This window comes from Centropristis striata, chromosome 2 (genome assembly GCF_030273125.1).
Source record: "Centropristis striata isolate RG_2023a ecotype Rhode Island chromosome 2, C.striata_1.0, whole genome shotgun sequence".
Classification (NCBI taxonomy): domain Eukaryota; kingdom Metazoa; phylum Chordata; class Actinopteri; order Perciformes; family Serranidae; genus Centropristis; species Centropristis striata.
Genome location: NC_081518.1, coordinates 28118202 through 28134173, shown reverse-complemented (window position 1 = coordinate 28134173; position 15972 = coordinate 28118202). Strand labels below are relative to the sequence as shown.

Below are 15972 nucleotides of genomic sequence, written 5' to 3'. Positions count from 1 at the left end.
CCTCCAAAGAGACTACACAGCCCACACTCATGATTAGATGAGCTTGTCGATACCCTGCATCTGATGCGGTCATCATCAGGGTCAAACACTGTCATGTTGAATGATCGTGGGCAGTTTCTGGTTACTCTGTAAGATGTAAACAGAAACAGTCTTGAGTCTGAAGGAGTATCTGATGTCTAACAATTTTATTGTTCTCTGTAGTGGAAATCTGATATACCTATATGATATAGGTTGTTTTATCTGTTTCTACTGTCTAACATGAACTGCAGGAGTGTTTCATGTTTACGGTGTTGACTTTTGCCGTCTCCGCTTGTTTGACCAATCCATAGACCTTGACCTCCTTCTTACAAAGCAGCAATCCCCGGAGCTGATAAATGCAGTTCCTCAAATCGCCACTTGAAGCTTGTTCCGAAAGCAAGTCGAAAAGCAAAACTGGTGCAGAAGTGTATTAAACTTGCATTCCATCCAATAGCCAGCAGGGGGCAGAAAGATCTAAGTTTGCATGCTGCAAGTCAATGCTGTGAGGAAAGTTGAGTCAGAACTACCAATATGGTGGGAGCTACCACAGTGGGCTCAAGCCCCCAGGATGGGCTCTGGGCATTCATACCTCTTTGACATGACAGTTCTGGAAGTAGCTGGCTCGACTGGCAGAAGCCTTTGGTGAGGGCCAGACTCAGCAACTTTAGGCTCTCTTTATATAACCATAAGTGAGCTTCATTGCTACTCTTCAGAAACCTCTGGGTAATATCACCAACAATACATCCATATTTTATCTAGTATGGGCTTAAATATCTAAAGAACTACTTAATAGATATTTGCTAATTCATTTGTAGGTCCTCTTCCTGTATCTCTAGCACCACCAGCATGTTATTAATGTATACATATATTGAATCCCTGATAGATCATCTGGGGCTCACCAGCAATCATCAAAAGAGTGAATTGTGGTCCTTACCTGAGCATCGGCAGAATGGTAGTGATGGGAGATCTGTTGGATTCACCAGTATCAGATCGGGTTCCCAGGTCCACATGTGCCAACATTCTCCAGTAATGATAACTGCTTCTGAAGTTGCGTAACAAGTAGCCACGACCATAAGAAGATTCCCGGTAATTGGGGTATCTGTTGAAAGAGATATTTCAATGACGACAATATAGCAGTATTTTAACGTCTATTACAGTTTATTTCCGTTACATTTGTACATTTCTCAGAGCAGAATTGAAATTCTTAAAACACTTTCAACCTCCACGTCACATTGTCACTTGCAAATGTTTTGGCACATTCACGGCAAATTATGATGTACAACTGTCTACTAATCTGTCAAACATATTTATATACATTTCTATTGGATTTTTTTGTAAATGTTAGAAAGAATGTTTAATAAAAACTGAGTTTTTTTTGTGAAGCTTTGGATCAATCAATTATCAACATAAACCTTCAGTTAGGAAGCAAATAGATAGATAGATCACAACACAAATAGAGCACAACACAGCATTACATTTTCTGACAATAGAAGAACAAAAACACAAACAGCGTCAACGGTGGGTAAGAAGAGTAAGGCTCAAAGTATATATTTAGTAAAGTACTTGTTGTTTTGTTGTTTTGACAAAACACAACATATTTACTTTTGAGATATGAAATAAGGATTTTGTGCAAGTTAAAGCTTTTTTTTTTTAATTGATTATTTGAGAAATGTACCAGATCAACTGAAGAGAACTGTAAATATCATAGTGGAATATAACAAGTTGAGATGGGAACTTTGTCTCCTATAGTAGAAATACAGGCATTATCTCACCTTATCTCAAAGGGAAGGTTGCCGTTGAGTCTTAGTTTGTTTACAACATTGTTTTGGCCCCAGTAGAGACCATATGTAACAAGGTATGTAACAAGGTGTCATAATGAGATGAGAGCTTTTAGCTATTGTTCCTCTTGTAAAAATAAACAAAGTATTTATAAAATGTGTTATATAAACTTCAAGTATTAAGTGTGATCTCACCCTATCTCAAAGGGAAGGTTGCCGTTGAGTCTTAGTTTGTTCACAACATCGTATTGGCACCAGGAGAGACCATAGGAATTCTGGGAAACAATTGAGTTGGTTGTCTGGGTTCTGGTCCCACAGTCACCGGAGGAACACGTGTAGCCATTCACATAGCAGTGGTACGTAGTTTGAGTGTTGTGAAGTTCCACCTGTACAGAAAAATATGCAAAGATTAACCCTGTATCAATCAGCCCACAAGTTGTTAAACTTGTTACCACCTGCACCTAAAGCCAGCAAACACTGAGTTGGTGTTTAATATCTCATTTAACAACATGTGGTGTTGTATTACATTTTAAAGGAGAAAACACAGAAAAATGTAACTTACATTATAAATTCCGTTTGAATTCCGTCCTTTCGAGGTGAATGTCATTGAACCGCCAACGGTTCTATAATAGTCCCTGTAGGACCATGCAGACCCAGTTGAGACCATAAGCAGCAGATGCAGCAGCAGCAGAGTGAGAGAAGCCATGGTTCTGAGTGCCCTCTCTTCAGCACTTCATCTTATATACTCTACTACCAGTATATGCAGGCAAACATTTTTTTTTTATCATTTGCATCATTCAAGTATGAAGTAGGATTAGTTTCACCTGTTTGTGTTTTCAGAAGTAACTGGAATTCAGATGTATTATCTTATCTGAGCGATCCTTTCTCTATTGTGTTTTTGAAACAGAGGGGACAGAACAGAACAGAAGAATCTTTGTTTTAAGATGCACTGCTGACAACTGTTGTAGTCCAGTGATACAGTGAACAGTAAAACAGTAAAAGTTCAAAAACACCCACTTTATTAATTCTGGTTACATTTTTAACAACGATAACACAGAAAGTAAAGTTCCCAGAGACGAGAAGTGTGTTTATTGTGTGTGCTCATTTTCTGTGTGAGAATGTGCTGAAGTACAACATTTTTACCTCAAATTCAAAATGAAATCACGTCCAATTTTAGAGATACATGCCTCCATGGTAGAGAAAAATATAATAGAATGCCCTCTGGGGTTCCTTTCTACTGGATAAGACCTGATGAAGTGCCCCCCAAGGTGCTTTGGAATGGAAAAAATATATAAATTCCCCTCCAGGGTGTCTTTCAGTAAAGAAAATGTGTTGTAGTGTTCTCTAAGGTGTCCATAAATGGAGACATGATAAAGTGCCATCTATTGTGCCTTTAAATTGAGAAAGTGTAACAGTTGCCCTCAAGGGTGCCTGCAAATGGAGAAAACTTGATGAATTCCCCTCTATGATCTCCTTCTTGTAGAGACAATGGCCCTCATTTATCAAACAAGCACGGATGAGCGTATATTTCGTCTTACAACAGGGTTCACGTGTGATTTATCAAATGATCGTATCTCGCCAATCACAGCGTAAAATGATCAACTGTTGATAAATGTGGCGGCTCGAAACAAGCATAATTTAAATGCCACGCCCTAATATATACCCGATTCAGATGGCTCGCCTCGAGAGTTTATGACACCGAAGGACGCAATACGGCCAAAAGGAGGATTTTTCCCCCCGCTAAAGTCAGCTTTATTTGCAAAATGCACCATTTATAGATTACAACAGGAGAGAAATAGACATATTACAGAAATACGCAGCGACGGAAGTTTATGAAACAAAAGTACTTGTAGTAATAAACTCAACAAGTTCAGTGAATATTTTACATTTGGAGCACAGATTTAAAGGTTTTCACAGCTTTTTGGTTGAAGGAGGTAAACAATGTTTTAAAGTAAGTTTTAATGCAAAAAGAAGAGGAATTTCTCAGAGGCAGAAAGTGAAACGCTGACGTCCAAAAGCTGCAACACAACAAACTGCTTTTGTTTGGCAGCATAAAAAGTGAAAAGGAAGGATATCAGTGGTGCTGTCAGCAGAGTAGTGGACCATTAAACTCCTGGTGAGGTTTGAGTAATTAATTTACACATCGTGATATATATAGCCTAATAATCTATATAATATCCAAATATTGTTATTATTATGATGGAGAGATATTATTCACTCTTTACATTTACTAATAATGATGTCCTAGTCAGAGGAGCGTGTGGCAGCAATGATTGGAAATGTTTCTATTCGGGCAGAACCGCTGGTGGAGGAGACGCTGACGCTCCGGTGTCTGAGCCGGATTACAATAAATAGCAGAAGACAACAACATTTCATGTCTCGGCTAGTATTCTGTTTAAAGAATTTCCCGGTGGCAGGGTGAATTTATTTTTAATCAGGTTTTAATGATAAATGATGTAGTCTAAACACATTTTGCTTTGTCACCATTAAAAAAACAAAACACAGCAGATTTTTATTAGCTCCAGCATCGACACTACAGTCTAAGATCAATTCTCCGACTCAGACGTGTGGACTTCACACTGACTCAAATTTGCGTATACGAGCTGAGAGCAGACGTGAGATCTGATCGTACCCTCGGCTTACATCCAAATTGATAAATGCTCACTTTCTGTCGTACGCTCGTTGTGATAGATGAGGTCCAATGTGAGGAAGTGCCCTCTAAGGTGCCCATAAATGGGGAAAAAACATGATAAAGTGGCATCTATTGAGCCTGTAAATTGAGAAAATGTAACAGCTGCCCTCAAGGGTGCCCGGTAAATGGAGAACACATGATAAAGTGCCCTCAATTTTGCCCTTAAATGGAGAAAACTTGACAAGTTATCCGGTAAGGTATCCTTCTAGTAGTGACAACATGATGAATGGCCCTCTAGGGTCCCTGTAAAATGGAACATTTTAATGGATTGCCCTCCAGGGTACCTGTAAATAGAGAACAGACAATGAAGCGCCCTCAGTGGTGCCCATTAATGGAAAAAACATAATAACATGCTCTCTAAGTTGCCTGTAAATGGAGAAAACTTGATGAAGTTCCCTCTAGGGTCTCCTTCTAGTAGAGACAATGTGATGAAGCGTCCTCTAGGGTGCCCATAAGTGTAGAAAACATAAATCAGCCAATGAATTGGCCTTCCAGTGAAGAAAATTATTAAGTACCCTCTAGGATGCCTGGAAATAGAGAACACATGATCAAGTGCCCTCAGTGGTGCCCTTAATTGGAGAAAACCTCAAAGACAGCCTTAGTCAGTCACTGGTATCAACTGTTCCCCAAAGTGGGCCTTTTTTTTGCACCTGAACAAAGAACAAAACTGTATTGGCAAATAGCAATTTATTGAAGTTTGATTTTTTTTAAAATTTTGCACAAATAATAAGACAAAAGTATATAATAGTGACACATAAAAATGACGCAAAATTAGAATAATATTAAAAGTAAAATAAAACAAAGTGTAGAAATGTGTGTGTGTGTGTATGTGTGTGTGTATGTGTATGTGTGTGCATGCTTGTGTATGAGTCAGTGTACTACTTAGTGACCTGAGAAATCAGAGCAGCCACTTAACTGCTCTTGTATGTATTCAGAAAAGGGAAAACTGTATTGAACTATCAAGTTGATCATTCCAGAGTATTGTTCCTCTGTATTTTAAGGAAAATTGCCCAAGGGTAGTACGATAGTGAGGCGGATGTAATCTTGTTAATTGTGTAGTATTGTACCTATGTAATTGTGGGTCGACATGGAAATATACACTGAAAGCTTTAGGAATGGAATTTGGGATATACATATACTTAAAGATAAAAATGCATATATGGTTTATATTCATCTGAAAAATTGTCATTATTTTGAGTTTTTGGATAAGGACCTAGTCATTTTGAAAATGTGGCAGTTCTAACAAATCTTTTCTGAACAAGATAAAATTCTATGGAGGTTGGAGGCATATGTACTATGTTGCAGTATATAAGGTGTGGATAAATCAAGCTGTAATATGAAGTAAGTAGACAGTTCTGATTAACCAGGTCACAAATTTTCCTGATGACACTAAGCGATCTGGTAACTTTACCACATACCAAGTTTATGCGCTCTTTCCAGCTTAATCTCTCATCAACCAGTACTCCTAAACATTTTGTGGAAGTAACCTGGGAAATTTCTGTTCCATTGATTATAATTTTTGTTTCATATTTGCAGTATTTCTTGTTTCTATTAGCAAATATAATAAAATTAGACATTTTATATTTAGAGATCATTTATTAGATTGAAATCAATTTGAAATTTGTTCCATGTCACTGTTAGCATCGGAGATAAGGGAATTAAGATTTTTATTTGTTAAAATCATGTTGGTGTCATCAGCAAAAAGTGTGGGAAGTAAGGTGGAAGATACAGCAGGAAGGTCATTAATATATATGAGGAACAGCAACAGTCCCAGAATAAAACCTTGAGGGACTCTGCACATTATTTTAGTCCTACCTGATACTGAACCATTCACAAATACATATTGTTCTCTATTATATACATAGCTGCACAACCATTTCAAAGTCTGTTCATGAAAACCATAGTGCTTCAGTTTTTTTAATTTAAATTACATGATTGACTGTATCAAAGGCCTTGGAAATATATATATATAAGATACCAAGAGCAAATTCATTATTATTCATAGCTGTATATATTTTGTCAACAAGTTGTAATAAGGCCATGTATGCCGAGTGTTTCTTTCTAAACCCATATTGGTGTTTATAGAGGATATTTTGTGCATCTAAATGTTCTAATATTCGCTTGTAGACCAGTTTCTCTAAAACCTTTGAAAAACAGGGCAGAATTAAAAATTGGACGGTAGTTTGTGAAGCTACTAGGGTCCTCAGATTTAAAAAGAGGAATAATTTTAGCGACTTTCATACTTTTAGGAACAACTGCATTCTCCATAGACTTTACACAAATGTATGTGAGTGGTTTTACAATATGAAAACGAACCTCCTTAAGCAGTGATGCACTTATTTCATCATGACCTGCTGCAGAATTATTGAGATCAGCTATTATTTCCTGTACTTCAGCAGCACTTGGTGGATCAAATTGCAATACAGAGGGATAATGACCATGCAAGTAGTCAAGTGGACTTCCAGCTGTCTTCTTGATTCTACAAGAGAGAGAAACACCCACATTAACAAATAAGTGATTAAACTACAGGATATATCATACGGATTGTTTACTATTCTCCTGTCACTCAAAAATTGTGATGGGAGTGCAGAAGATGCTTTCGTTTTATTTAATAATAGATTGATGTTTTTCCAAGTGGATCTAATATTACTAGCAGATTCCTTAAATTTCTGAGCGAAGTAATTATTTTTTGATATAAATGAAGTAAGTGGCTGAATTTGTTTTTATATTTCTTGTAATTTGTAGAATTTAATAGGTATGGGTTTGTTAAGAATTTTTTATATAATTCATTTTTTTTGACAGAAGATTTTTTTAAGCCAGTGGTAAACCAAGGTTTGAGTTTTGACCAGGGGAAAACATTCATGAAAGACTGAATTAAATTAGTCCATAAAGATTTAATAGGCTATTTCTACATCAGATTCTTTAAGAACATTTTCCCAAGATATGTCACCAATCAAAGATTTAAAATGATCCGTATTTTTCTTGTTGAACAGTCTGCATTAGTATTGCAGTATCTGGAGTATTTAGCCCACAAACTCTTATCTTTTTATTTTAATCAATCCAAAAATACATAAACTGCCTCCAGGTTACATTGTTAAAATTATGACTTTTTTATGTTACTCTGATGACGGCCTGCTATATAATTTGAACATGTGGTCATTAAATAAACCTTTATGATTCTGACTTATCAGGGGGTCAATACATAAACATTATATATAATATAAACAATAAATGAGAGATGTTTGCGATCAACTTTTATTTTCATTCATTGATATTTAATTGGATGCATGCATTGTGACTTTTTTCAATTTAATCTATAAGGTGATTAATGATGCTGATTATTGTCCCTTCAAACCCTGAATAAACGTTAAATCACATCTGAGAACAAAAAAACAACAAAAAACGCAAACTTCTTTAACTCAAACCCTACTACTTCATGACTGCAATGCCAAACAGCATGAAGGCAACATACATTTGGAAGGTCAGAAATGAGAAAGTGTAAACTACAAAAAGACACACAGCAAAAATGAAATTATAGTTGTGAATCTGTGGATTCGTCCTGAATAATTTGATTGGATTATAGACAGGACTTTCTGGCCTCAGTTTGTCTCAGCACTCGGCAGCAGTTGGTATTTAGTTTTGGACTTCCTGGAGTGGTAGACCACCCCTCCGCAGGCCAGGAGGCAGGAAGCAATCAGCATTAAGTTCATGCCCAGATTCAGGCTCGGGACAGGCGCTGAAGAGAAAATACAGGTAAAAGGACACAGAAATAAATCAGATCAGACAGTGTTATTGATCAGAGTGAATAATTATGAGCTGCTTACACACAATGTTTATTGTATCCAATAATGTAAAGCATGACGCACTGAAGTTAAGCTCTGTAACTTAATGTGGCCAGTCAAAGGACCAAGGTTATTATAGTTAAAGAAAGTATGAAAACTAGAATTGAAAAAATATATTTTTTAACAGAAATAAAAATAAAAACAAGTTTTTAAAAAAAACGATAACTAACTGAATAGGTATTGTGTGGTTACAAAACTAACTAAAATTATAGTGAAAACGTCCTTCTTTTTCGTCTTTGTCAACGTTTTTTCATACATGATCCAGTGTTTCTATTTCTCCAGAGATGAGTGAGTGTATTCCCTGCTTTTAGGGCTTCAGGGAGAGGCGCGAGTGAAATTATCGTAATGACATCATATTGGCTGTAAAGAGCAACTTCTCAGCTTTCATAAAACATTGGAATTTTTCCGATAGCGTAAACCGTGCAGTTATTATGGTAATCCGGAGTGCGCTTGCACAATCGTGTCGCCGGCGCAACACTCTTTAAACTTGGATGTTTTGCTTTCACTGTGTGCAAATAAAAGTCTTCAATTCACCCATGATATTACAAATCACATTTTTTTGCAGATACATATCGGGGCAACAGTGCATAATCCCTTTTGGTTGATATGAAATGTATTTATTTAGCTCTGACCAAATAGCTGCTGGTTAGTGAACATTCAGGAACACATTGGTAAATATATATATATATATATATATATATATATTGTATAGAGAAACAGTGTAAAATATATATATATATATATATATATATATATATATATATATATATATATATATATTTTACACTGTTTCTCTATACAAGGCCAATATAGCAAAATATTTCCTTATTTTGCTATATTGGCCTTGTATAGAGAAACAGTGTAAAAAATTATATCAGTAGGCCTAATGAAACTCTTCAATACATTGGTAAATATGTTTACTGAGACTGGGATGTCTACACTCGAACCAAAATTCAAAACACTTGGAACTATAAAAGTTAATAAGCTTATTGGGGCTAAGATGGATAAGCCAAAGGAAATAAAGGCTAAATTTATTATGGCCTATTTGAATCTTGCACCAAACCCATAGCCCATTACAAAAAAACTAAAACTAACACTAATACTAATAAAAACTAAACTAAATCTAAGCATTTCCAAGAAATAAAAACTAAACTTAAACTAGCAAACTCACTCTAAAAACTAATTAAAACTAACTACATTTGAAAACAAAAGTTCACAACGAAATTAAAACTAATACTAATGAAAAATCCCGAAGTATTATAACCTTGCAAAGAACTGTAGTTTATAGCACTTCTGTGTTGGAAAGAATATACTGCAGTGGACGCCATGTCAGTTTGGATCCTAAACTAGCAAAATAAAACAGACTAATCAGAAGAGGTGGCGTTAAGGTTCGACCAGCAACTCTGTGGTTTAAAATAGCCGTTGTTAGTGTGGCTCCGTCTAGTTTTACTTTAAAACGCACACTTCAATTATGGAGCGTGAGGATGTAGTTGACGCGTGTCCTGAGCCGAAAAAATTCCACAGTTTCTTTCTTATGGTTTATTGAAAACCTTTCATTTGAGCATGACAAACAATAAACTGCAGCAATCCAAAAAATAATATTAATTATGAGCACGGTCAAAAACCAGTGTGCTCTCCTCGTCTCCATAATCCCAATTAAAACAAAGTATGCAATTGTGACGTTATACACGTCTCAGCCAATAAGAAGAGTGCACTCACTACTAACCAATAGGCATTCCTACAGCCTCAATAAAGAACTATAAACTATGAACTACAAATCTGAATCATTTATCAGCTTCTCCACAATGTACAAAATGGCTCTAACAGCCTTTTTTAATTTTTTAATGGAGTCTGGTGGGTTTGAAGCATGCATAGATAACTGCTTAAAATATCCTACACTTCAACTTAGTTCCATCCATCCATTCTCGTCCGCTTATCCGGGGCCAGGTCGCGGGGGCAACAGGCTAAGCAGGGCATTCCAGGCACCCCTCTCCCCAGCCACAACATCCAGGTCCTCTTGGGGGACCCCGACGCGTTCCCAGGCCAGGCGAGAGATATAATCCCTCCACCGTGTTCTGGGACTTCCCCGGGCCTCCTACCAGTTGGACGTGCCCAGAACACCTCTAACGGGAGGCGCCCGGGAGGCATCCTTACCAGATGCCCAAACCACTTCAGTTTGATTTTTATAACTTGTTCCTTTTTTAGGTAGCTAAAATAAGTTTTGCTATGGCCCCATCCACAGTATTGCTGTGTCTTCAATGCCACCAGACTCCTTTGACTAAATTAGTAATTTTAACTTGCAGAACACAACAGTTGTTGGTCCACTCCTAACCATTGATCTGCTTGTTTTTTTCTGTTATTGTGTGACTTTCGGTCTCTTATCTGAACTAACTTGTCCATGCCGGTACTCTGCTTTTTTGCGTCTAAATAAGGAGCTTACCGACTGCCATCAATACACATGCCAGCTATTAAAAGAAACCGCTAAATTTGCTATGGATAAGGATAGATAAGTAGCAAAGTCATCATCTATAAACCTGCATCAGGTTACATTGAAAAAGGGTTCCAGAAGGGCTTTGGAAAATATACTTTGATGCTAAAATATACAGATATAATTAGACTAGGAAGCAACTGAAAGATATTAAAACCTATAAAATAATGGTTCCACTCTTTCAATATCATACTTTTTAATCTTTGGGCGTGGGGAAAGGTATCAAATATTTTTTTTAAGTCAAAAGGCAAGTCAAAGTAAAGTTAGGGGTCATTGTGAGTGCAGCTGGAAACACACCAACAAACAGTATACTGTATACACACTCACCTTGACTGTCAGAGATTTTAGCCAGGTGCAAAGGACCCTGGGAAATGGAGTGGCTGGAAGACTGGGCCACAGCTTCTCTTTTGTTGCGATGATTCCCTGAGCCGGACGGGACACATCCCTGAGAGCACCTGGTCCCGGGAAAGCCAGTCTCACATAGGATGACTGAGCAAGTGATGTACACCTGCAGACACATGGAGGTTAAGTCAGTGTTGTTGATTAGCTGTAGCTTCCCATTATGTTAAAGATGTGCTAATGATTAGGTAATATTTAAAACGCAGGGCTTATAAATGACTTATAAAGATAAGTATTTTTATATTTATTTTTCACAATACCTCAGCATAAGCACCAATGAATTCAAAAGCCTCCATCCCAAATCTAAACTGAGTCCTTGAGCTGGGGAAAAGCTGCAGTGTGCTGTCCATTACACACCTGTGAAAATGCAGTAATGATAATTATTATTGCAACTGATTTGATACACAACAAACTGGATGCGTTTTCAGTGCGCACACCAACCCGTGTTCGATGATGGTGTAGCTGATGCGAGAGTTTGGGTTGTCATACGGCGTGGCCCTGCAGGACTCTACAAACAGCACTGTGTTTGGGATGGAGGTTGTCGCCTCGATCTGCATGAACATCATCTGTTTGAGGTTCACCTCCACCGGGTAAGTGCTGGCATCGACTTGTGTTCTGAAGCGCTGGCTCTCAAAGAATTCAAACTGGAAGGTGAAAGCACCAAAGCCCTTCTCTGTGAAGGCGTACGGGTTCTTGTGCTTGAACCCCAGAGTCAGGTTGATGTGCTTTGGATAGACGCAGGAAAAGACGACCTCAACGTCATGCTGCCTGGAAATTACTTCATTCGGGTCAGCGGATGTGATCTCATTCCTGAAGACGAGGTTGTCCCCATCCTCCTACAAAGACCAAAGCCCATCATGTAGAGAATAGACTTTTGGTCAGTTCTGAATACAACATAAAGTAACTTAAAGAAGAAACACAATCTCTTGTCACCAGTTGGAATCATGTAGCTTTCACAAGTTTGGAAATTCTAATTTTTTATAAAACCTAAATCATTTTTGGTTTGCTGTCTGTTTTAGTTTGTCTTACATTTAGCAGATGAAAATGTGACAAAGTTAGCAATTTTATTTCTAAAAAGTGACCAGTGACAAATTATGTACTATCATATATTATATACTATTATGTTATTTTGAAAGATGGAATAATTTAATTTTGGCACAAGACCAATATACAATTGCACAATATAGAAACTGTTTGGTGACACCTCAACACAAAATGCACATTTGAATATTGCATTGAAAAGTATTTTATCCAGGTAAAAGAGCAAAAGGTTAAGTACAGTATCGGTTGCCAGCTTCTGAAGTTGCTCAGTGTCCTGGAAAAATGTTTTTATATATGTTTACCACCTGTCATTGTATTACTGTTATATATTTTGGTTGTTTATGACTGGCAATGAAATTAATAATATACCATACACACATTACACTGATCACAAGTAAACAACTTTGTATCACAGGAGTGTTGTACCTCCAGTGTGGTTCCGCAGGTGTTAAGGGACATGATAGCGACCAAGTGGGTTCTGTTGGAGTATCTTTTCAGGCTGCAGGCAGAATCAGTGAAGTCCTTCAGATGCAAGTTCTTCTCATTTCGTCTGATAAGGTAGGACTTTTCCACTTCCACCTTCATTGTTGTTGTACTGCAGTGGACAGTGGTGTCTAAAAGGTAAGAAATACAGTATACAACAATTTACTTCAATACAGCTGTGGACAATAATGACTAGTCAGGTTGAAGAAAATGTTATTTACACTGACCATATATTTATAATGAAATCAGTGGAATTATTGGATGTGAGAGTTGTGTTTTATGAGCTGTGAATCGAATTTAGATTTGTGAATTACACAATTCTTTTGGTAAACAATGTCTAATATATGAAGCTAATTTCAACGTTTTGCCTGCCCAGTGTACTACATGGTAGTAGGCAGCTGTTTTCAGCCAAATAAATATCAATGTTGAAAGTGTAAAAAGGAAGCACATTCACATTATCACTTTCAAAAAGTGATCATGCCAGATGTGTTCTCATTTTTTCCCCCATTGTCCCTAACAGGCCAAAAATGATGTCATGTAATGTGAGCCAGTTAGAATGTTATTTGGTAGCACTCTATGAACTCAACTCACAATGATTCCAATCATCCCCTTTCATGGAAATAGTGGTATAGCCTTAACCTAGTAACAAGCATAAGGCTAAGCACAAGATTTTAAATATAATCAATTATTTGGTTTAATGTGTTTTATTGCGCTGTTCTCTTTCTAACCTGGCACCACAAGATCATATATAAAATACTTTGAATTGCCTTTTCCAACACAGACCTACAACTTTGAAGAGAAATTCAAAGTTCATGGCACATGGTGCTTTGTTCTGACCTCCACATCAACTGCATGAATAGTCTGCTTAGATTAGACATTGGTGTTTTGTTTTACATTGGTGAATAAAGGCTTTTTAAAATACACATGCTGTCCATTTAATGGTGTACATGAATGAATGATGCCAACCTATTCTATGTAAAGAAGTCCAAACTCCTTCAACCTTTACTACTTATTACCAAATTAAGTATTAATCAGATTTTCAAATTGATAGTTTAATAATTTTATGAGACTGATTTAGTCAAATTGACTATCTTTTCTCTGTTTTACAGAGCGGTGCCCCACCCAGAGTTGACTTAGATTAAATAATATAACTAATAATTATTTTTGGTAATTAATAATAATTTCCTATAGACACCTTAACACACTTTTGAACTGTGAGTGATGCTCAGGTTTGACGCATAGTAACCTCAACACAATTAATAAAAACAATCAACTCAACCGTAGTGTCCAACATCAGCCGTCACACAGCGCAGCTCTGTCTGAAAGATTCTGTTGTGTCTGGAATAGATCATAAAGCTGGTATGAGTTTGGTTGCCCATCATTTATGTGGAAATAAACATAAACAAGAATGAAACACATGGCTAAAAAATTAAAAACATTAACAAATATTACTATTTTTAAGCTTTTCAACTTTTCAACTCTGTTAATGTTTTGGCTAAACCTACTCGTAGATATTGATTCAGTCATATCATATCATATCATTGATCAACATCACTGTAAATCTGCCAGTGTTAGCAAAAAGGCAAATTTTCAACTATTGTCCCTCAACCTGATGTTACATTGGCCAGTGAGACAACAATTTAAACCAACATGGTCTCACAGGAATCCATGAAATAGCCACGGATTTTCTTAACTCAAAATCCGTGGAATAGCCACGGAATCACTCAAATTTCCGTGAATATGACACGGATTTGGCTACAATGCAAGTTAATGACGGTCATATCCCGTGGCTATTCCAACATACAAAGTGATTAAGTACATTCACTGAGTAAATATTTAGAAAATAAAACATATATTTCTCGCTAGAAATGTGATCAAAATCCATTTTTATGCAGAAACTAAGTCAAAATATTGATTTTTTTCACTAAAAATGGGAGAACTGTCCGCCATGTTTTTTGTTCTGACCGCCGGGACCTTGAAAGTCACCTGACTTGGAACAAACCAATAGGAAATCCATGGAATAGCCACGGGATATGACTGTCATTAACTTGCATTGTAGCGAAATCTGTGTCAGTTTCACGGAAATTTTAGTTATTCCGTGGCTATTCAACGGAGTTTGAGTTAGGCGAATCCATGGCTATTTCACGGATTCCTGTGAGGCCAGGTTCATTTAAACATATAAAGTTAGAAGTTAAATGTAGCTCAAAAACATAATAATTCATTTTAAGATTTATATTTTTAAAGTGACAACAACTTAATTGCTAAACCAACAACAGTATCACAAGTTACTTGAAGATCATACGTTTATATTCAAAAATAGCTATTTTACCATATTTATGTAATAAGCATACAAGGGGAGGCAGATAGCACTGTAGCTTTATCTGTTGGAAAGAACTGGAAAGTTTGTTTGCACTCACCGATCTGTTGCCTCAAAGACAAAGCAAAAGGGGAAATGATCATTCGCTTCATTTTCAGTCGGAGTCCATTTTATGGTAAATTCTTCGGTGGAGGTTCTGTGCTTTGAGGTGCCTGCAGGTCCACTAACAATGAGGCCATATATTCTAAAAGTGGAAAAGTGGTTTTAATCAACACTGGCAGCAATGTTATGTTACTTTATGGAACGTTAAAAAAGACACACACATCACATACTGTGCATCATAACTTAGATATAAGCTTCCTTACTTGGAGTACTTTGCAGTAGCTCTGACTCTGATTTCCAGTGTTTGGTTCACAAATGCCAGCAGATTGACTCCATTACGTGGAGTTGGAGGCAGAAAAATTGGGATATAATCACCTTCAAGACATGACGGAGCACGGTGGGGGGAAACTGGAGGTCAACAAAAAACGACATTGTGAATGAAGCATGATTCCAAAAATGCTGGAAACTTACTCTACAAATACACAATATAATATGTAACTTTATCAACTGTATGGATATTTGTAAATACATGCTTATTCTGCATTCGATTCCTGCAACACATTTGGAAAAAGTTGGGACAGGAGCAACAAAAAAATGGAAACAGCTGTTCGTAACTTGTTACAGATAAGCAGGTGAATTGGTAACAGGTGATAGTATCATGATTCGATATGAAAGGATTGTCCTCAAAAGGCTCAGCTGTTCACCAGCAAGGATGGTCACCACTTTGTGGAAAACTGCATGGACAAATTATCCAACAATTAAGAATGTTTCTTGACTTACAACTGCAAGAATTTGGGAACTTCACCATCTAC

At 36.9% G+C, this 15972-nt stretch overlaps 1 protein-coding gene across 1 annotated transcript; it reads right to left on the bottom strand.

Annotated features, from left to right (window-relative positions):
• Positions 1–7729: 7729 nt before the first annotated feature.
• Positions 7730–15496, bottom strand: LOC131993055 (CUB and zona pellucida-like domain-containing protein 1). Its single transcript, XM_059358762.1, has 8 exons — positions 15424–15496; positions 15159–15302; positions 14021–14079; positions 12685–12872; positions 11659–12053; positions 11478–11574; positions 11146–11326; positions 7730–8224 (listed from the first exon to the last, which is right to left on the bottom strand). Exons 4-8 carry the CDS (start codon positions 12841–12843, stop codon positions 8088–8090), a joined length of 969 nt encoding a protein of 322 aa, XP_059214745.1. The 5' UTR covers positions 12844–12872; positions 14021–14079; positions 15159–15302; positions 15424–15496; the 3' UTR covers positions 7730–8087.
• Between the last annotated feature and the right edge of the window lie 476 nt (positions 15497–15972).